The sequence below is a fragment of the Pseudophryne corroboree genome, chromosome 1 (genome assembly GCF_028390025.1).
Source record: "Pseudophryne corroboree isolate aPseCor3 chromosome 1, aPseCor3.hap2, whole genome shotgun sequence".
NCBI lineage: Eukaryota > Metazoa > Chordata > Amphibia > Anura > Myobatrachidae > Pseudophryne > Pseudophryne corroboree.
In genome coordinates, this window is record NC_086444.1 from 889,979,285 (window position 1) to 890,002,783 (window position 23,499).

General features: G+C 41.7%; 1 protein-coding gene across 27 annotated transcripts in view; it reads right to left on the reverse strand.

The window, feature by feature from the left end:
• Positions 1-2,632: 2,632 nt before the first annotated feature.
• CAMK2D (calcium/calmodulin dependent protein kinase II delta) overlaps positions 2,633-23,499 on the reverse strand; it is a 430,831-nt gene continuing 409,964 nt past the window's right edge. For 26 of the 27 annotated variants that reach the window (XM_063920185.1, XM_063920183.1, XM_063920188.1 and 23 more), the window contains 4 exons: positions 8,609-8,684; positions 8,241-8,335; positions 6,502-6,727; positions 2,633-4,229 (listed from right to left, as the gene is read on the reverse strand). In XM_063920185.1, the coding sequence (XP_063776255.1) occupies positions 4,226-4,229; positions 6,502-6,727; positions 8,241-8,335; positions 8,609-8,684 (401 nt within the window). In that variant the 3' untranslated portion in view covers positions 2,633-4,225. Of the gene's footprint in view, positions 4,230-6,497; positions 6,728-8,240; positions 8,336-8,608; positions 8,685-23,499 lie in introns of those variants that run through there. The other variant, XM_063920196.1, reaches the window with a different exon arrangement.

Here is a 23,499-nt window from a genome sequence, read left to right on the forward strand (position 1 = left end):
GATGGGAGGGCTGATAGCCTTTGTGAAAATTAAAAGATATTTTTTTTTCCATTAGTACTACAAGTCCCAGCAAGCCTCCCCCGCAAGCTGGTACTTGGAGAACCACAAGTACCAGCATGCGGGAGAAAAACGGGCCCGCTGGTACCTGTAGTACTACTGGGAAAAAAATACCCAAATAAAAACAGGACACACACACCTTGATAGTAAAACTTTATTTCATACACCGACACACACATACTTACCTATGTTGACACGCCGACTGCCACGGTCTCCGACGATCCGAGGGTACCTGTGAAAAAATGGTACTCACCTTCCAGCGTCCAGAGGTACATCCAGGTCCAGAGAGATAATCCACGTACTTGGCAAAAAAAAAAAACGAACACGATCCACCGGACTAATGAAAGGGGTCCAATGTTTTCACATTAGACTCCTTTCCCCGAATGCCGGGACATCACGTGACTCCTGTCACTGATGTCCCTTCAGCCAATCAGGAAGCGCTACTTCCGTGGCGCTCACCTGATTGGCTGTGCGCCGTCTGGACTCTGACAGCGCCTCGCAAAGCCGCTCCATTACTTTCAATGGTGGGAACTTTGCGGGTAGCGGTGGGGTCACCCGCCGGTCAGCCGCTGACCGGCGGGTGACCTCACCGCTAGCCGCTAAGTTCCCACCATTGAATATAATGGAGGGAGCTATGCGATGCGCTGTCTGAGTTCAGACAGCGATCAGCCAATCAGGTGAGCGCAACGAAGTTGCGCTTCCTGGTTGGCTTAGAGACCTGTCAGTGACAGCTGTCACTGACAGGTCTCATTCGTGGAAAGGTGTCCCAGGTGTCAGCATGGGACCCCTTTCAGTCCGTTATGGAGCGGGTATTTGCGATTTATTTTTTTGCCAAGTACGTGGATTTATCTCTGGACCCTGGTTGAGGTGAGTATATTGAACTTTTCTTTTCAGGTATCCGTGGATTCTACATGGAGAAGAGGACCGATGTCGGCGTGTGAACATAGGTAAGTATGTGTGTGTCGGTAGTGTGTAATAAAGTTTTACTGTCGACGGTGTGTGTGTCGTTTTTATTTGGATATTTTTTTCCCAGTAGTACTACAGGTACCAGCGGGCCCGTTTTTCTCCCGCATGCTGGTACTTGTGGTTCTCCAAGTACCAGCTTGCGGGGGAGGCTTGCTGGGACTTGTAGTACTAATGGAAAAAACAATATCTTTCTATCACAAAAGGCTATCAGCCCTCCCATCCGCAGCCCATTGGATGGGGGGGGACAGCCTCGGGCTTCACCCCTGGCCCTTGGGTGGCTGGGGGGGGGACCCCTTGATTGAAGGGGTCCCCACTCCCCTAGGGTACCCCGGCCAGGGGTGACTAGTTGGATATTTAATGCCACGGCCGCAGGGCACGGCATAAAAGTGACCCCCGGCTGTGGCATTATCTGTCCAGCTAGTGGAGCCCGATGCTGGTGTTAAAAATACGGGGGACCCCTAGTCTTTTTGTCCCCCGTATTTTTGGCACCAGCATCAGGCGCAGAGCCCGGTGCTGGTTTTAAAAATACGGGGGATCCCCTGTCAATTTTTTCCCCGCATTTTTAGAACCAGGACCAGCTCAATGAGCCCGAGGCTGGTTATGCTTTGGAGGGGGGACCCCACGCCATTTTTTTTTATGATTTTACCCTTCCAGCATAAAAAAAAAAAAAAATAAAAAAAATTAATATTTTAAAAAATATATAAATAATATTTGTGCCTCCCAAAAAAAAAAAAAAAAGTACCTAATCCCTTCTAATATAAATAGATCTGCTATTCCCCCAAAAAAAAACACCAAAAAAAACATGTTTAAATTTTTTTTATTTGTTTTCACCCTCCAAAGTGTGGCGGATTGAAAATGACGAATTTGCTGTCTAAAAGCACTGCTGTCGAATTTCCAAACTTGAATTGAATATGCTTTGGTCGAATTGCAGCACTTGTATCATTGCAGAAAAGTCGAATTTGCAAAAATTCGAATTTCAAAAAGTCGAATTTTGAAAGTCCGTTTTTTGGTCGGAAAGCACTGGATTGCATAGGGGAATTTTTTTTTTTGGTCGAAAATGACCCGAAATTCGACAATTTCGGGAATTCGACCACAATTGCATATACCCCAATGAAGTGCAAGATTTTGTGATGAGTGGAAGCACCCATTGAAGGCAGTTATGGGAAGGAAACTCTTGCTCATTTTTGCTGAAACCTTTACATAGTGCCAGCAAAAATAAGCAAGGTTATCCTACCCGGATTCCACATGTTGTAGTGCCATACAAGGTTCTGGCTTAACCTTGCTGCTAACTGAATTGCCCCCATAGTGTACTAATTATAAAGAGCATCTGTACTTACAAATGCGCTGTAAAGTTATTACAGATCTTGTTATATGACATTAATTCCTGAACTTGTTAAACAAAACAGCCATGAAGAGAGATAATTAAGCTTTCTGGGAGAGACCAGTGTAAACAGAGAATGGAGAGATCATGTAATGAAAGGATTACTGTAGATAGCATTTTACCCAAATTAGATTATACAGATAGGATAATGTTTGAAAATACTACAGAAAAATACACCAGAAAAATGTTATACCCTCGTTATTACTGGAAAGTTAAAACACAAACAACTGCAACAAAAAAACACAATTTTATTAGAATTTTTTTTTTTGTAATTATATCAATTATTTTATGGCAAGAAATATATACATGGTGTCTATAGGTATATTGCAACATTTCAAAAGATGATAAAATGAAACCACCATAGTGCAGTTTATTAATGCTTTTCTCACATGATTGTGTGGAAGACAGATTTGGTTTACAGTACTATGTCAGCATTCCATGCTATATATAAAAGGAAAAAATATAAAGCAAATCAGAACTTTACATCATTACACTGTACCTAGATACAAACAATAAAACCACTTCTAGAATAAAGAAGAGCAGCAAAAAAAATAAAATATTTCACAGGATTTCATTGGCAGGTTAAAATGGCTCAAACACATTTTATTTGTTTACATATTGTAGAAAATAAATTGTTTAGTAGTATACTAGGATTACTCCACTTACAACCACTACTCTATAACATGAAGAATAGTAAAGAATTGCTTTGATATTCACAAAAGTGTAATGATACAAATTCAAAAATACTTATCGGGATATGGAGGACCAAGAAAAAACAGTAATTTCGTACCATCATGCACACTTAGCATTGAAGTAAACAGCCCACAGAGAGGTTGAACTGTACAATTAAAGTGGTAGGATGAATTACACAAGTATGTGGCTGTATGAATAGTTATTTTTATTTATACAGCTATACAAAAAAAAATATCTGTAGCAGATCATTCAAAATGAAGTTATTACTGTAAGCAAATATATTATGCATTGTGACTAAACATTGCAACATCAGCAGAAAGGCTGGAGAATAATAACAATTAAGAGTTTTTTCATCTTCACACATTGGTAGTTACTTTTTTTACCCAAACCATTAAATCCACACTTACCACATACAATACACAATATCTAAGTCTTATCGTCTAAAACACAAAAATACAGATTTTGTGAAAGGACTAAAATTACCCCTATTGTAAAATTTCCCTTTTCATTTTTTGTCAAAAACCAGCTATCACCCATTCATAATTCACTATATACTTTGTAATAATTTGACATATATTCTTGGTAAATCTAAAACTATAAATTTGTTTCTTGTTGTTTTTAAAGATAATACAGTAGTTACATATGAAATAAAAGTATTCAAGCAATTTCTGTATTTGCAAATAAAGTACTTTGAATTTAAATGGAATTGAGCAAAGAATTTGTAGTAATAAGGTACAACATAAGAAGGAACTACTCCTTAAATATATCTTTACACTTAGTTTACTACTTATAAACCAGGCTGAACAAACAAAACAAATATAAACGTTTACATTTTAATTACCATAGTCTGAGACCTGGCAAAATCAGACTTATCAAAATAGAATAATAAAGAAAGAACCAATGTCGTCTTCAGTGTAAGTGAAAATCATCCTCTGGTGGGATCTTGATAAGCTGCGGCAGAGATGGATGACAATATGAAAATACAACGCACAAAAGCTTTACACATGAAGACATTCTGTGCTCAAATAAACACTTGTGATTAGGACACAAAGGAGGGATGCAGTTTGTGTAAGAGATACCATCCAGTTGTCTTGAGTGTTTAGAGTAAAAGGCTTGCAAGGCATAGAGTTAGCTACAAAGAAAAGAAAGAATTATTAGACTAAGTAATAGTTCTTTTCAATGTGGCAAATAAATAGCTTTTAAGAGATTAAGGGAGGAAATCAATTGCCCACTGTATTGATTCCCAAGGCTATCCAATTAGCCCCGAAGGCCGCCCAACGCCGGCACTTTTTGGGGACACTGAGGTCCCAAAATTTTTCCTGATAAGTGCCCTGTTTTTTGCCATGAAAACACATAGGATCTGGGAACGTATCACAGATCCTATGTGTTTTTGCTGGAATATAGGAATTTTTTTCGGGAGATAAAACCGGGCTACCATAGAATTGCCCAAAAACTTCTCTTGAAAAATTTTTGGCCTGATTGAATCAACCCCCCCTAAATGCAGGTAAGTGGTACTTTGTGAGAGAGTAATGTTTGGCATCTTCGTTGGCAAGCACATTTTCCAGAACCCAATGCAAATATATTCATTGTACAGATGTAACCTCATACACCTAGCGGCACGTGTGAGCTGCATGGTGCGGTGCAGCAACTTTTTCATGCGAACATGTGTTTTAGTCGCAATGTATTGCGACAAAATCGCTTCATGGGACTGCACTGATAAATGTCATATGCAACACTTGTATATCTGTGTGTGACTGAGTCTGCACCTGTATATGACGTAAAACAAAACTTGACTTAAAAAAAGCTGCGTCCACGGCATCGTAACAGTGTCACATATCAAATTAACGGATTTGGGACGGGACGGATTTTCCGGTGAGAGCATCACGAGGTGATCATTGAGGCCAGCGCAGTCTGGCGGTCATTACCAGCACCTTTCCCTCCGCTATTTAATCAAGGACCAGCGGTCTCAACATTACCAGTCAATTTAGCAGCCACATGAGGTGTGCTTAATCCGAACATCAGCTCCTACCTTTACTACATATCAGGTAACATCACGGTGGGACGCCACACGTACCTGTTTTAGTGAACAAGCAATTTATATCACAGTTTTTTTTTTTGCACGAACAGTACTTATCATAAGACCAGTTATATACCGTATGGACTTGATGAATTGAGATATCTGTGCGAATTTTATATAGCACCATACAATATTGTGGACTTTAAATTGATTTTATAGTCATTGTATAAAAAATCAATTGCGCAAACAGTGTTTCTCAATGACCATATTTCCCAATTGAGACAAGTCTGAGATATCATTTATGCTACAGTGTTGTGTCCATAACTGGATACATTTTTATGATTTATGTCTTATATGTTTTCTCCTTGGCTTTTTTAAAGCAATATTAATTTGATACTGTGCACAGTATATTTTAAATATAATTTTATTTTGTTATATTAAAACATTTATGTGCATTATTGATTGGGTTTGATTGATTTGACACTCGGTGACCTGTATCCGCATGTGCAATTAATGGATTAATTATGGTTTACTATATGCTCTGTTAATCCCGGGCGCAGCTGTATTATTTTTCTCTTCTTATATTCATATACAAACGTACAGAAGTTTGTTTGCAGCAGCGAACGGGAGACACAGAGGTACGATCAATTTGGATGTACACGTGCATATTTGCATGTGTATATATACACATACATATCCAATTTTTCCTTAAAATTAGCGCCTAGGTATTTCGTTTTTTTTGTACATATCAAATTAATCAGTGGAGGCTCATAAATCTGTTTTGTCACATCACAATTAAGTACAACTCAAAAGACGCTCAGCACAAGCCGATTTGCACAGGACCTGCCGCGCCAACAAGGGCTGTTTGGCGCGACCACAGCAATTGTGTATGAGGACACATCTTATGTCTTGAAAGCTTTCCTTACATTTTTCATGAATTGTGTTTGGGGAACACATGAAGTATCTCTGTAACATATGTAGTAATTTTGATATATATAAAACATTTTTGGTTTTACAACTATAGAGTATACAATAAATACAAAAGTACACCTTACTGAAACAGGGCTGTTTAGGTAATGTCTCTATATTTATGTAATGGAAAAAAATCTAATTAACAGGGTGTCTCAATAATGAAATATCCTGATGTAAACCTTTTAGCTAAGTTAAAGGATTGGAAAAGTACTGAAGGAACAAAACCACACATGTTCTGTCGCCATCTGTCATAAAGCAGCTTTAATCTGTCAAAATGTATTTATAGATAGACTCACAAGAATAGAAAAATGATTGCCAATAATTTAGCAGTTAATAAGATGTTTAATGCACACATCATAACACCATGTTCAGTAACTGTGTCTCCTGGACAGTCTATATAATTTACTCTCCTTACTTGGGTATTGTTGGGGACCCAGATCGGTGAAAATGTACATTTTGCCATTTTCCATCACGGCGGTGCCACACACGAGTCTCTTCAGACTGCATGGTCTTTGGCAATCCTGTGCTATCCATGTACTGAGTGAGACGGATGTAGGCAATGCAGGCAGCATCTTCTCCAATCAAGTGGACGTGGGGATTCAGGATGATAGTGTGGATTGGCTTGTTACCCTTTGACAAAGCTAAGAAAAGAAAATACAAAATATAGCAATCACATTATGGAGTCTACATTAATAAACAAGTTTTACAAAAATAATTTTGTTGACATTTAAAAAGGTTTTTCTAGTGAATTTAGAAGTTTACTCCAGACGGTTATTGATAGCTAAGTTCTTCTTGATCCTTCAAGGATGATTAGCAACATCTGGAGAGTGAAAGCTCAGGACACCTATTTATATAATGGATGATACGTATTAAAGTGTCTAGCCAGGGACAAATAGAACAAATATTTTAATGGTATCTGATAAGTATAGACTAGTTTTGTTTTGTATTCCTTATTTTATAAAACAGAAATTCAATAACTTGAATTGAATAAAATCTACAAACCCTTGTGTACAGATGTATTCATTCTACAAAATAAATAATAATATTGTTTTATAAGGAATGTATTGCCCCTTACATTTATTTAAAGAAACAAAACAAAAAACCCATTCATTTCCTTGGGGTTGATACATGCTGGAAACCTCAATGACTTTAATGAGATTCTCAAATGAATGGGAAAAATCTCTGTGCTGCATGTGCCAAAGCATGGGTCTTCAACCTGTGGCCCTCCAGCTGCTGTTGAACTACACATCCCAGCATGCCATGCCACAGTTTTGCTATTAAGGCATGCTAAAACTGAGGCAGGTCATGCTGAGATGTGTAGTTCAACAGCAGCTGGAGGGCCGCAGGTTGAAGACTCATGTGCCAGAGAATCAACACTTCCAACCACATGTACACAGCATGTAAGCTGCATATCAAACGGATGCACAGGCGTGCGCTGTTTCTAATAATTTTCACATATTGTTTACACTTGTATTCTTTGTAATGTCAGTGTATAATTTGCATGAGAAGAGTTAAATATAATAAAACCTAAGAACATGTAATGGAACCAGCTGGAATAAATATGTATATAAGCAGTGGTCCAAGTAGAAATTTTTTCTTAGTGGTACTAAAAGTAAAAATGGGTGTCGTCACGTGTCATGAGGGGGCATGGCCACATGAAACTAGTGGAGTGGCTACATGACAATAGGGGCATGGCTACATTATGCCACACACCGTCATGCTCCTTACACATTATGCCACACATTGTAATGCTTATCACACATTATGACAGACACCAGCGTACTGTACCGCTGCTAATACGATCGCTGGAGGCTACCCTATTAGCCCCGATGCCTACATTTATGGGGGATTATTCAGAGGCACCTGAAGCATAATCTACGATAAGTGGCCTGTCAGAGCCGTGATAACACATGGGATCAGACCTTATCCCGGATCCCATGTGTTATTGCACGATGGTGGGTCCTTCCTCTTAAAATCAAAATGGCCTCTAATTAGATACAGTGATAATGACCATCAACCAATAAACAGGATATCCGGCCATTTTGATCCGCTGAAAATGGATCGCCTCTAATTGGTTACCTCCCCTATACCTGGTGGAAAGCATATGCATTATATAAAGCGTAGCCATGAAAAACTCATTAATATAAAACCTACCATTTTCAAAGTAAAAGCGATGGAAATCCATTCCTTCCACAAGATTTCCCAGAGCTTCTGGTTCAAATGAAGTAAGGCCAGGGTCACAAATCTTTCTGTAAACAGTATAAAAAAAAATTACACAAACACAGAAACACTAATATGACTTATAGAGCAAGAGTAGCTCTGGTTATGTTTAGTTATCACCCCGCACATGATAACACGGACAGGGCCCTGATGGAGGAAATAGGCACTCTGCCACTGACACCACCTGTGAGCTAGGAAAGAAGATGAAAGTGCTAAGTAGTCTGTAAGAAGCCTCCACAGAGGTGCTCATACCGTATGTCTGTAAGTATACAGGGAGAATAAAACACAAATAGGTTACTTACGTATATGCTTCAAAGTCTCCATTATTAATTGCTTCAATTAACTGTTCTGTGACTTTGATGATTTCCTGCTTTCGGGCTAGAAAATGAAAAGGTTATTTAATTGAATATCACAGAATTTCGAAATAATAAACTACTGTTGGATGCTTTGGGGGGAATTCAACCAGCTCGAAAAACATTTGGGTGTTTTTAGTGTTTTCCGCATGATTACTTAACCCCGTTTATTGCACCAATTTCTCTAACGTCCTAAGTGGATGCTGGGGACTCCGTCAGGACCATGGGGTTTAGCGGCTCCGCAGGAGACAGGGCACAATAATAAAAGCTTTAGGATCAGGTGGTGTGCACTGGCTCCTCCCCCCATGACCCTCCTCCAAGCCTCAGTTAGATTTTTGTGCCCGGCCGAGAAGGGTGCAATCTAGGTGGCTCTCCTGAGCTGCTTAGAATAAAAGTTTAAGTTAGGTTTTTTATTTTCAGTGAGTCCTGCTGGCAACAGGCTCACTGCTACGAGGGACTTAGGGGAGAGAAGTAAACTCACCTGCGTGCAGGATGGATTTGCTTCTTAGGCTACTGGACACCATTAGCTCCAGAGGGAGTCGGAACACAGGTCTCACCCTGGGGTTCGTCCCGGAGCCGTGCCGCCGACCCCCCTTGCAGATGCCGAAGTTGAAGAGGTCCAGAGGTCCAGAAACAGGCGGCAGAAGACTTTCAGTCTTCATAAGGTAGCGCACAGCACTGCAGCTGTGCGCCATTGTTGTCAGCACACTTCATACCAGCGGTCACTGAGGGTGCAGGGCGCTGGGGGGGGGGGCGCCCTGGGCAGCAATGTATTATACCTTTTTTATGGCTAAAATACATCACATATAGCCCTTGAGGCTATATGGATGTATTTAACCCCTGCCAGATCTCACAAACTCCGGGAGAAGAGCCCGCCGTTTTAGGGGGCGGGGCCTATTCTCCTCAGCACACGGCGCCATTTTCCTGCTCAGCTCTGCTGTGAGGAAGGCTCCCAGGCTCTCCCCTGCACTGCACTACAGAAACAGGGTTAAAACAGAGAGGGGGGGGCACTTATTTGGCGATATGATTACATATGTGAAAATGCTATAAGGGAAAACACTTGTATAAGGGGTTGTCCCTGTATAATTATAGCGTTTTTGGTGTGTGCTGGCAAACTCTCCCTCTGTCTCCCCAAAGGGCTAGTGGGGTCCTGTCCTCTATCAGAGCATTCCCTGTGTGTGTGCTGTGTGTCGGTACGTGTGTGTCGACATGTAGGAGGACGATGTTGGTGAGGAGGCGGAGCAAATTGCCTGTATTGGTGATGTCACTCTCTAGGGAGTCGACACCGGAATGGATGGCTTATTTAGGAATTACGTGATAATGTCAACACGATGCAAGGTCGGTTGACGACATGAGACGGCCGGCAAACAAATTAGTACCTGTCCAGGAGTCTCAGACACCGTCAGGGGCTTGTAAAAACGCCCATTTACCTCAGTTGGTCGACACAGACACAGACACGGACACTGACTTCAGTGTCGACGGTGAAGAAACAAACGTATTTTCCTTTAGGGCCACACGTTACATGTTAAGGGCAATGAAGGAGGTGTTACATATTTCTGATACTACAAGTACCACAAATAAGGGTATTATGTAGGGTGGGAATAATCTACTTGTAGTTTTTCCGGAATCAGATAAATTAAAGTGTGTGATGATACGTGGGTTTCCTCCGATAGAAAATTATTGGAGGTATACCTTTTCCCGCCAGAAGTGAGGGCGAGTTGGGAAACACACCTTAGGGTGCATAAGGCGCTCACACGCTTATAAAAACAAGTGGCGTTACCGTCTCCAGATACGGCCGCCCTCAAAGAGCCAGCTGATAGGAAGCTGAAAAATATCCTAAAAAGTATATACACACATACCGGTGTTATACTACGACCAGCAATCGCCTCAGCCTGGATGTGCAGCGCTGGGGGGGCTTGGTCGGATTTCCTGACTGAAAATATTGATACCCTTGACAGGAACAATATTTTATTGACTATAGAGCATTTTAAGGATGCATTTCTATATATGCGAGATGCGCAGAGGGATATTTGCATTCTGGCATCAAGAGTAGATGTGATGTCCATATCTGCCAGACGATGTTTATAGACACGACAGTGGTCAGGTGATGCAGATTCCAGACGGCACATGGAAGTATTGCCGTATAAAGGGGCGGTCCATCGGACCTGGTGGTCATGGCAACAGCTGGAAAATCCACTTTTGTTACCCCAAGTCACATCTCAGCAGAAAAGGACACAGTCTTTTCAGTCTCAGTCCTTTCGTACCCATAAAGGCAGGCGGGCAAAAGGCCAGTCATATCTGCCCAGGGTTAGAGGAAAGGGAAGAAGACTGCAGCAGGCAGCCCATTCCCAGGAACAGAAGTCCTCCACAGCTTCTGCCAAGTCCGCAGCATGACGCTGGGGCCATACAAGCGGACTCAGGTGCGGTGGGGGGTCATCTCAAGAGTTTCAGCACGCAGTGGGCTCACTCGCAAGTGGACTCCTGGATCCTACACGTAGTATCCCAGGTGTACATTGGAAATTCGAGACGTCTTCCCCTCACAAGTTCCTGAAGTCTGCTTTACCAACGTCTCCCTCCGACAGGGAGGCAGTATTGGAAAAAAATTCACAGGCTGTATTCCCAGCAGGTGATAATCAAAGTACCCCTCCTACAACAAGGGAAGGGGTATTATTCCACACTATATTGTGGTACTGAAGCCAAACGGCTCGGTGAGATCTAAAAGATTTTAACAATTACATACAAGGGTTCAAATCAAGATGGAGTCACTCAGAGCAGTGATAGCGAACCAGGACGATATGGTGTCACTGGATATCAGGGACGCTTACCTACATGTCCAAATTTTGCCCTTCTCACCAAGGGTATCTCAGGTTCGTGGTACAGAACTGTCACTATCAGTTCAGACGCTGCCATTTGGATTGTCCACGGCACCCCGGGTCTTTACCATGGTAATGGCCGAAATGATGATTCTTCCTAAAAGAAATATGGACGCTTTCCTGATAAGGGCAAGGTCCAGAGAACAGTTGGCGGTCGGAGTAGCACTATCTCAAGTAGTTCTACGACAGCACGAGTGGATTCTAAATATTCCAAAATCGCAGCTTTTTCCGACGACACGTCTAATGTTCCTAGGAATGATTCTGGACACAGTCCAGAAAAGGATGTTTTCTCCCGGAGAAGAAGACCAGGGAGTTATCCGAGCTAGTCAGAAACCTAATAAAATCAGGAAAAGTATCAGTGCATCATTGCACAAAGGTCCTGTGAAAAATGGTGGTTTCTTACAAAGCGATCCCATTCGGTAGATTTCACGCAAGAACCTTTCAGTGGAATCTGCTGGGAAAATGGTCCGGATCGCATCTTCAGATGCATCAGCGGATAACCCTGTCTCCAAGGACAAGGGTGTTTTCTTCTGCGGTGGCTGCAGAGTGCTCATCTATGAAAGGGCCGCAGATTCGACATTCAGGACTGGGTCCTGGTGACCACGGATGCCAGCCTGAGTGGCTGGGGAGCAGTCACACAAGGAAAAAATTTCCAGGGAGTGTGATCAAGTCTGGAGACTTCTCTCCACATAAATATACTGGAGCTAAGGGCAATTTACAAGGCTCTAAGCTTAGCAAGACCTCTGCTTCAAGGTCAGCCGGTATTGATCCAGTGGGACAACATCACGGCAGTCGCCCACGTAAACAGGGCGGCACATGAAGCAGGAGGGAAATGGCAGAAACTGCAAGGATTCTTCGCTGGGCGAAAAATCATGTGATAACACTCTCAGCAGTGTTAATTCCGGGAGTGGAAAACTGGGAAGCAAACTTCCTCAGCAGGCATAACCTCCACCCGGGAGAGTGGGGACTTCAGCGGGAAGTCTTCCACATGATTGTAAACCGTTGGGAAAAACCAAAGGTGGACATGATGGCGTCCCGCCTGAACAAAAAACTAGACAAATATTGCGCCAGGTCAAGGGACCCTCAGGCAATAGCGGTGGACGCTCTGGTAACACTGTGGGTGTACCAGTCAGGGTATGTGTTCCCTCCTATGCATCTCATACCAAAAGTACTGAGAATCATAAGAAGGAGACGAGTAAGAACGATACTCGTGGTTCCGGATGGGTCAAGAAGGACTTGGTACCCGGAACTTCAAGAGATGCTCACGGAAGAACCGTGGCCTCTACCTTTAAGAAAGGACCTGCTCCAGCAGGGGCCTTGTCTGTTCCAAGACTTACCGTGGCTGCGTTTGACGGCATGGCAGTTGAACGCCGGATCCTGAAAGGGCATTCCAGATGAAGTCATCCCTACCCTGGTCGAAGCCAGGAAGGATGTAACCGCAAAACATTTTCACCGCATTTGGCGAAAATATGTTGCGTGGTGTGAGGCCAAGAAGGTCCCTACAGAGGAATTCCAACTGGGTCGTTTCCTACATTTCCTGAAAACAGGACTGTCTATGGGCCTAAAATTAGGGTCCATTAAGGTTCAAATTTCGACCCTGTCAAATTTCTTCCAGAAAGGACTGGCTTCAGTGCCTGAAGTTCAGACGTTTGTAAAAGGGGTACTGCATATACAGCCTCCTTTTGTGCCCCCAGTGGCACCTTGAGATCTCAATGTTGTTTTGAGTTTCCTAAAGTCACATTGGTTTGATCCACTCACCACTGTGGAATCAAAATAATTCACATGGAAGGTGAAGATTCTATTAGCCCTGGCTTCAGCCAGGCGTGTGTCAGAATGGGCGGCTTTATCATATAAAAGCCCTTACTTAATTTTTCATTCTGACAGGGCAGAATTGAGGACTCGTCCTCAATTTCTCCTTAAGGTGTTTTCTGTTTTTCACATGAACCAACCTATTGTGGTACCTGCGGCTACTAGGGACTTGGAGGACTCCAAGTTACTTGACGTTGTCAGGGCCCTGAAAATATATGTTTCCAGTACGACTGGAGTCAGAAAATCTGACTCGCTGTTTAACCTGTATGCACCCAACAAGATGGGTGTTCCTGCTTCTAAGCAGACGATTGCTCGCTGGATTTGTAGTACAATTCACTTTGCACATTCTGTGGCAGGCTTGCCACAGCCAAAATCAGTAAAAGCCCATTCCACAAGGAAGTGGGCTCATCTTGGGCGGCTGCCCGAGGGGTCTCGGCTTTACAACTTTGCCGAGCTGCTACTTGGTCAGGGGCACATCCTGACTGAGGAGGACCTGGAGTTCTCTCATTCGGTGCTGCAGAGTCATCCGCACTCTCCCGCCCGTTTGGGAGCTTTGGTATAATCCCCATGGTCCTGACGGAGTCCCCAGCATCCACTTAGGACGTTAGAGAAAATAAGAATTTACTTACCGATAATTCTATTTCTCGTAGTCCGTAGTGGATGCTGGGCGCCCATCCCAAGTGCGGATTGTCTGCAATACTTGTACATAGTTATTGTTACAAAAATCGGGTTATTCTTGTTGTGAGCCATCTTTTCAGAGGCTCCTTCGTTGTTATCATACTGTTAACTGGGTTCAGATCACAGGTTGTACGGTGTGATTGGTGTGGCTGGTATGAGTCTTACCCGGGATTCAATATCCTTCCTTATTATGCACGCTCGTCCGGGCACAGTATCCTAACTGAGGCTTGGAGGAGGGTCATGGGGGGAGGAGCCAGTGCACACCACCTGATCCTAAAGCTTTTATTATTGTGCCCTGTCTCCTGCGGAGCCGCTAAACCCCATGGTCCTGACGGAGTCCCCAGCATCCACTACGGACTACGAGAAATAGAATTATCGGTAAGTAAATTCTTATTTTTTCCCCTCACATTTCTGGCATAAAAAAGGGGGTTAGGGGCTGGTATCCAATTACCCGTGGTAAAACGTCACTTTTTTGCCAGTTTACCTGATCGCCCGTAAAAAGAAGGAAAAAAAAAATCTGTGAAAACTGTGTTTTCGCTGGACGCAGCCCTGTTTTTGTAGGAAACCGGGGCTGTTTTCAGGAATTTGGTTTTGCCTGCCTGAAGCATGTGAAACAAATTCCCTGATAAACTGCGGCTCGTGCTGGCTTATTGGGGTTAACTGGATAGCTCCCCGGCGAAGCAATTACCTGCATTCAATGACCGCAGGTAACTGGATATCCCCCATATGATCCGTGATAAGTTCACGTGCTGATGTGTTTTCGAAACCGCGGCAATAGGGCTGATATTGGGGATTTTTTTTTAAACACCTCGAGCAGGTGAAAAAACATCCCTGATGAGTGCCGACCCCTGGGGGATCAAATACCATGGCTGATAGAATTCCTCCCTTTGTCTTTAAGGTTACAAAAGGTTTGTACAGTTTATCTATGCATATAGACTAACCAGGGAAATGGCTGCTGTTGTTAACACTTTAAGCATTAAGCAGGTCAAATTAATGGTGTTCTCACATTTGAGTTGTTTTCTTAACATTGAGCTGATTCAACCTGTGATTGTCACTTGCACCACCTCCATATACGCACAGTAGCATGGGAGGGGGCTATGAGAACGCTACTCAGCTAAACTCATTCATACACTTTAGCATCTAGAAAAGCACTTTATCACTTGATTTCATTTTGTGTATAACATAAAATGGAAATGTAAGGCTTAGTATTTCTTTTAAATTGTTACAATATTGCAGAATTAACACAAGCCAAAAATACAGGTTGCATATAGAGTTTTGTGATTCAGCTACAGATAGGGGACTGTGAGTGGCAGAAAAGACAACATATGATTACAAAGGTAATCGAGGCATAATTTGTTCCTTGGTCGTAATTAAATTACTTCAGGATAAGTAGTATTTTACTTCTTAAATATTTATACTTATGTATTCTATGGACTATAGAGTTAACAATGAGGGGGCTCATACAGAGCTTCTGCAAATCAGCTGCTTTGGATTTTGGGAAATAAATGCGTCTCTTTGCCTGTATTCTGTGTTAGCGGGTGTGGTATGCATTGCTAGTGGCTGGGATCCCGACAGTCAACGTCCCGACGCCGGGATCCCGCCCACAGAATGCTGGCAGGGGAGGGGGGGTGTCTCATGACAGGTTCTATTTCCACTCTGTGTATGTTGTGTTGTGGACACCCACGAATGGGAATAGTCCCTGTTGGTCGGCATGCCGAGCGTCGGGATCATGAGGGGATGCGGACCGCCGGTCACATAACTACATCCCGTGTTAGCAGTACTGCCACAATCCATCATCTTGTGAAAGCAGCAGTCATCACTATCAGAGCCCACTTGCAACAGCCTCACCTTAGAACATTAATTAGAAATTAGTCTGAAATCTGCACATTCTTGAATAGGTTGTAATTCTGCCTACACGTCTACAGCATGCCCCTAGAACACTTATCCTAAGTGTGCACGCCTGGTTGCCGCCCTGTTACACCCACAAGTGGAGATCCAGTTGAGATGCAGAATTCTGAATTGTCCCTAGTTTCTCAAAGATGTGTATGCATAGTGCTAAACACTGCAAGATCCGTCTGCAAAATGGACTAGCCTGCAGCTCCGAGCCAGCCTGATTGAGGATTGTTGTTTGTAATGTTTTAATGAGCACTTTTGTGGATCTCTTTATTATCTTCAATTAACCTTTCTCTACCTGTACAGTCGGAAGAAAGGGTTTGATTCCACACAAGACCAATTCATTAAAGCATGGGTCTTCAACCTGTGGCCCTCCAGCTGCTGTGAAACTACACATCCCAGCATGCACTGCCACAGGTTTGCTATTAAGGTATACTAAAACTGAGGCAGGGCATGCTGGGACCTGTAGTTCCACAGCAGCTGGAGGGCCGCAGGTTGAAGACCCATGCATTAAAGGAAAGAAATACTTAGACCACCTGTAGGTGTAGACAAAGTATTGAATGGAATATGTCAATATTCAGAGGAGGCAAATATGTAGAAGAGATACCTCTTTATTGAGGCACACATATACAATATGATCAAATCATTAAAACATAACTTTTAATTATATACTTTTAAAAATGTGATTAAATCTGTAAACATGCAGCAAAGCAAAAGTGAATGACCAACATTTAAGAGAATTGTTGTTTACAGAGGTAATAATATTTTATATATAAAGACCAAGGCCATTCTAGTTTAAAAATATATGATTCAAGGTCACGTTATTTTATATATATATATATATATATATATATAATGTATCAAATCATATTGCACAGTATATAAAAGTGTGCCGCCAAATAAAGTTCTCTTTTTGACATACTTGCACCCTTGCTGAATACCCACCTGCACATAGGCCCTCATTCCGAGTTGTTCGCTCGGTAATTTTCTTCGCATCGCAGCGATTTTCCGCTAATTGCGCATGAACAATGTTCGCACTGCGCCAAGTAAATTTGCTATGAAGATTGGTATTTTACTCACGGCATTACGAGGTTTTTTCTTCGTTCTGGTGATCGGAGTGTGATTGACAGGAAGTGGGTGTTTCTGGGCGGAAACTGGCCGTTTTATGGGTGTGTGTGAAAAAACGCTGCCGTTTCTGGGAAAAACGCGGGAGTGGCTGGAGAAACGGGGGAGTGTCTGGGCGAACGCTGGGTGTGTTTGTGACGTCAAACCAGGAACGACAAGCACTGAACTGATCGCACTGGAAGAGTAAGTCTCGAGCTACTCAGAAACTGCACAGAGAAATCTTTTCGCAATATTGCGAATACTTCGTTCGCAATTCTGCTATGCTAAGATACACTCCCAGAGGGCGGCGGCTTAGCGTGTGTACTGCTGCGAAAAGCGGCTAGCGAGCGAACAACTCGGAATGAGGGCCCTAGTGAGATGGATCACAGGTGAGAAGTATCATAGCATACCTCCACTGGCTGCTGCTTAAACAGATTCCTTCACTTCTGCAAACAATTTTCACCAGTAGCAAATGTCACTGAAATTAACTCGGGACACTGATACAGAATTTATATTTCAGAGGGCACAGATAAATTCTGCTGGAAAGTGATTTCAGCACAGCAGAAACTATAAAGCATGTCTAAACAGGGGCTAGAATAATTAGAACCCTTTACATTTTGTGACATTGTAAATTAAGACTTTTTCTCATCTAACTACTGGATTTTGTAGTACAGTATATTGCTTTTTGGTGGTAATGTTCATCTCCATCACAAAACCAAGGTTTTTGTGTTAAAGTTTTTAGTGTTTGCTACATTTTTCTAATCAAATACTTTTTGACAAGCATATTAAATTATACAATTGGAATTATTCTATTTAAAGGTCCAGGAATAAAGCTCAGAGCTGGCTGTCAGTTTTAGTAAATGTAACTAACCACTTATGAGACCAGGAAACCCCAGATTAATTTTGCTTCATATAAACAAACTACTAGCTACCTCACATATATAAATGCACTCTGATGAATTAGAAGCCATATTTCTTTACAGATGTGTCCCCATACATCTTACCTCAATACATCATTTAGCGGGAGATGCCAGGCATGAACGAGCTGACAGGTCCTGTGCAACTCCTTTAGCATTGGGCCTTTTTTTGATGAAAATGCATCATATTCGCATAGCTATATGACAAGGATGCACAACAAGACTGGTCCCGTGCAACTCCGTAAGCGCCAGAAGTCTAATTTTTTGCAAAAATGCGCCTTGTCCGCATCGCTAAGACGCACAAGCAGACTCTGCTAATTAAAATGATAGGAGGCATGCCTATATTCTCTGTGCATCTGTATCTGTATATGAAATGCTACTTTACAGTGTTTACTAGGAAAACACTGTAACATTCTATTTTTTATGCAGATAAACCCGGGGTCACACACAGGATATAGGCATGCGGCATATCATTTTAATCAGCATAAGCTGTTTCTGAGTCCTAGTTGCATAGCGATGGTATGGCATGAATAGAAGGGCTAGATCTGTACTGCATATTGCTTATACCAATTCAGTTGATTGATACTGCTTAATCCATATAGGAAGAGTCTGGTGAATTTGCCTGAATTTTACTTGGTCTGAGTTATATTTAGCCATTCAAATTCAATTAGCTCCGACAATTTTGGAGCTATCGAATTCACCCCCTTGCATATTCAATTGCAGGCCTTTTTTGCCCATTTTTAAGGCATTTTCGCCAATGCCTTTTCACTTCTTTTTCCTTTTTTAAGTTAAAAGGCATTGGCGAAAAAGGTCTCAATCTGCGAAAACGGCCCACGTTTACACCGGCGCAGGTGCGAAAACACATGGATTCGCCGATCCATATGTTTTTCGCTCCTGCTGAATTTTTCGCCAAGGTGACAAAACAGCCCTGCTATTAAATAGGGCAAATCCCCATTCGCCCTAAAAAATAGTGAAAAGTGCTGTTTTATCGCCTAGCTGAAAAAACGGCCCTAATTGAGTACCACCCTAAGCCTTTTTTTTAACACAGTGTATACAATAAGGCCTATAAAAGGTGTGCTTTATGCATAAAAAGACCATTGTGATCTTGATCATATTGAGGGAATCATTGATCCATTCCTTGCTGATATTTACTGAATTTTAGAAGATTTATGTATATTACATAATCTTCAATGTAAAGGAAACCTCCTGAAGAAGTCTTGTCAGAGGAAACACGTAGGATTAAGTTTTTTAATATTCACTCTGGAGCAAGCAACTGGAAAAACCATGTCCATAAAAGGGTGAATTTAATTTGTGCAAAAGTGAAAAATAGTTTGACAAATTGGCAAACTGTCTATAATTTTATATTCTGTAAAAATAATATTTTAATAAATTGTGAGAGATGCATGATGACCTCTTGCACACTCCAGAGAGTGGTGGTTGTGCTTAAAGCATACATCCCAACTGCCCTGTTTTTTGGCGGGACAGTCCTATTTTTAGGGCACTGTCCTGTTGTCCCACCCATGGGCCACACTATCCCATGGGGTGTGTGTGTGGGAACTGGGAGGCCCCATCTTCCTCGTTGCTCTACTTAACGGAGCAGCAGTGAATAGATTCCATGAGCAGAGGGGACCATCAACAGCAGCTCCTGGAATGCTGGGTGACAAAAAATGGAGGAGTGGCTCATGGATAGCATTTCCCATGAGGCCAGATCCCCTAACCATGGGAATAGTCTATCCTCAGCCAGGGAGAAAGTTGGGAGGTACGAATAAGGTGAACATACAATATAGCCACTATGGTCTGATTCAGAGTTCAACATAAAGTGGACGCAACTGAGGCTGCTTTACTCATTTGGAAAGATGTTTCTGCCTGTACTCAGAATGGGAATCATCTGTGTGACCGCACCACCCTGCATCCATAACTGCTAGTGGACGTAGTCATGATCATCAGCCCTGTCCTTAGTGGGGATCATTTAAAGTTGGGTGAATTGCTGGATTTGCTGAATAGCCCAGTGATCTACCAGTATTTCTAAAGCTAGTGATTCATTCAACCTAGTAAATAAGTATTGTTCAGCTTTGAGGCATGTTTTGTGAAAGAACACAAGCTGGATACACACTATAATATTATCTTTTCAATCTTTCTGGTTTGAGCAAAAATCTGGTAATATGTAGGAGAAAATGACAATTGACAATTTGCTCCCAAATACTGGAAAACAGATAAAAATGGGCATTCAGACAAATTGGTTAAATACATTTGATTTAACCAATTTATCCAAATGACCATTATGCTAATTTTCTGGCTTTTGGGAGCAAATGTTGGATTGTCATTTGCTCCCAAACATTACCAGATTTTTGCTCAAACCACATTGGGCAGATGAGCTTTGAGTATGTATCCAGCTTAGGGGCAGATTTACTAAACATCTAAAGAGGAAAATTGGAGGCGAGGCCTATATTACCCCAGAGCTGTAAAAAGGGGTGTGCGGTTGGTGCTGATGCACTATACACTTATTTATTTTTGTAAAAAAGAAAGTCCTGGCATTTCTGTGTTTCTGTAACTGTACGAGCTGGCTACGCAGTCTCACATGCCCATACTCTAAGACTTTACCCCAGTACTGTTGTGGAAAAAGTATTGCTCAGCAAGATTCTACAGATACATTGTTTCAGCCAGCCAGCACATGTGCAGACACATTCTTACTGTATTTTTCTCAAAAAACACAGTGAGAATTAGTCTGAGGCGGTTCACAGGGACAGAGCTTTCTTGAAAGCTTTGTCCGTAATTTTTGACTTTACCCCAGTACTGTTGTGGAAAAAGTATTGCTCAGCAAGATTCTACAGATACATTGTTTCAGCCAGCCAGCACATGTGCAGACACATTCTTACTGTATTTTTCTCAAAAAACACAGTGAGAATTAGTCTGAGGCGGTTCACAGGGACAGAGCTTTCTTGAAAGCTTTGTCCGTAATTTTTGATACATTCAAGTGATATTTCATATATATATATATATATACACATTTTAAATACGGATTATGGTAAATTTGCCACTAAAAGATATTAAACAAAACACGAGCAAAACTGTAAATACTCAAATTATGCATGCCATTTGTGACGGGTCCGTTGCCATCAAAGCGATTGTTATTGCAATGGCTCTCATGTAATATACGGAGAATTACATTTTCTTGTCAGTAACGTCATGCGAACCCACTGCTTGTATTCTGTGATTTATCCAACTGCTTACATAATCCGTAACACACATCAACAAACAGTTTTATTAAAGACAATAACATTAATGAAACAAATAGGTGCTGCTGTACATAGCATCTGTATTCTATATGCCATTTTTTTATTACAGTTATTACGGTCTGGAAGATTAAAGGTCTTATAGTTGCTTCCAATTGTCTTGAGTGCCTCATCATGGAATTTGATAGGAGCATCAAAAATTGGTGGAGTTTCATCGAAAAGTTTAGGGATCTGGGTGGTTTGGGGGAGGGCTTATAGTGCTCCTACTCTCCATGTTATGAGGCTTACTATGGGCTATGCATCCTTTTTATCAATCCTCTGTCAATACTGCACCACTTCAAAAGTGCAGACCATGAATTAAGTATAGTAAGCTAGTGCCAGAACCAGCATGGTGGTGTTAGTATATGGCAGTCTTTACCAAGATTTTTTCTGCTTGATCTATAATGGTTTCATTTCTTTTTTGTGAATATTTTCTAAATAAACCTGCGCTCAACATATGAAGACGAAAGAAAGCCAGGTCTCGTAATTTGGATAATTGAGGTGACTGCTTACGATTTTGAAGTAGCATATTTCACGAAGACATTTCCATAAAACAATATCACTATTTCACACTGCTACTGTCTAAATAAAGGTTTGTCTATCAGTCACATTTATGCCTGAGAAATTCCCTCTTGCCACAGCCATTACTAATGGGAATAAACAGAACTGTTTATGTACATGGCAAGAATGGTTTATTTGTTATTAACAAATAGGATATTGCTGAAAAATATTTGATTCCACTTATTGCCTCGGTCATGAAAGTAAAATAAAGAGAGACTGTGTAGTGTGATTAAACCTTTCACTACCCAAGCCCCTCAAAATGCCATAGTACTGTGCTTTCCTGCGGTGCCAGTGATGCTGTGAAAGGCTGTCCCCTACTTAACAAATGTTAGCTTTTTGTTACCAGCACACCAGTCTTCCTTTTGATACCATATTCACTAAGATAGCTATATATTTCATTTACAGACAATACATCATAGGCAATCGTAGGGGGGGTTTCTGGTTGCCTGAAAACCCCCTTTCCTCTTGGCAAATGGCTCAAATTATGACCACAATAGCAATGGTTTATAATACAATTACTATATCTGCCGCCACAACATGTAATTTAAGGAACCAAACAGAGCTGCTGCACATACCCAGTGGTAGCAGCTTCTTTTACCAAGTTTGCTGCGTGTGTGAATCTGAGCCCCCAATCAATGCACTGGACCAGAGAGTAGCTACCAGGAAGAAGAGACAGGAGCCTTACCATGAGGTGGGAGAATGTGTGCTTAGAAAGAGCAGTACTGGTTCTATTATGTGTGTGTATTTATATATTATGGTATGTTTAACCTTTTCCTGACCACTTATTTATATTATTAAAATGTTTAATATAGACTATACAATAGACAACCTATAGTGTTAAATATTAATACTGTATTCCATACAGTATCCAATGTATAAAAAGACCCATGTTTACACTAATGGACTACATTTGGAAACCCCCCTCTAGAAATCCTGCATTTGCCACTGAATACATAGGGGAAAAACAAGCATAAATAGTTTGATGGAGGTGCGGGTTGCCGGCAGATCTCGGAGGTTTCTTTAAAGTGGCAATCATTTACTAAGGCAAAACCATACCTTGTAAATGACTGCCTCTTTAAAATAAAATTTAGATCGTCCGGCATCCCGCAGCTCCGGCAAACTTGGACCCTATTACATATGCCCCATGGTCTAACATTAGAGGACTGTGGGTGATCTAGATCTTGCGGTAACCAGTCTTTAGTACTGCAGTAAAACTGGAGGTCTTGGTGATGCTTGAAGCAGTTATCTCTATGTTCTATGTTCCTTTGCCACTAATGCTAAAAATCAGTTTAGTTCTTACATATAGTATTTCATACACTTTCCAGAAACTTATCAGTACTGAAGTATATTGGATAACAGCATCATCATGAGAAAAGCCTCATTCATGTACAGGAACAATCATCTGTCATTAATTATGTTACAATCATCTAAAATAAAGAAACAAAGAGGGGAATTAAATTGATTTTGTGCACCCTCTTGCGCACCATCTCCCATCTAAAGTGACGGGACGATATTGAACTGTTTTGCTGATTAGGAGCGAGTAACTGGGCACCCATTATGTTTTGTGTCCAAATGTGGCGGGTTTAGACGTATAAAGTGGCTAAACCCGTCTTAATTATTGGGCGCAAAGCCGAAAATGCAGTTTGAGTGCTCAAAAGCTGGACTTTTAGCACATTTCCATTTTCTGCCTCAGGAGGGTGTGAGCAGAATTTTAATGAGCGCACGTGGCACTC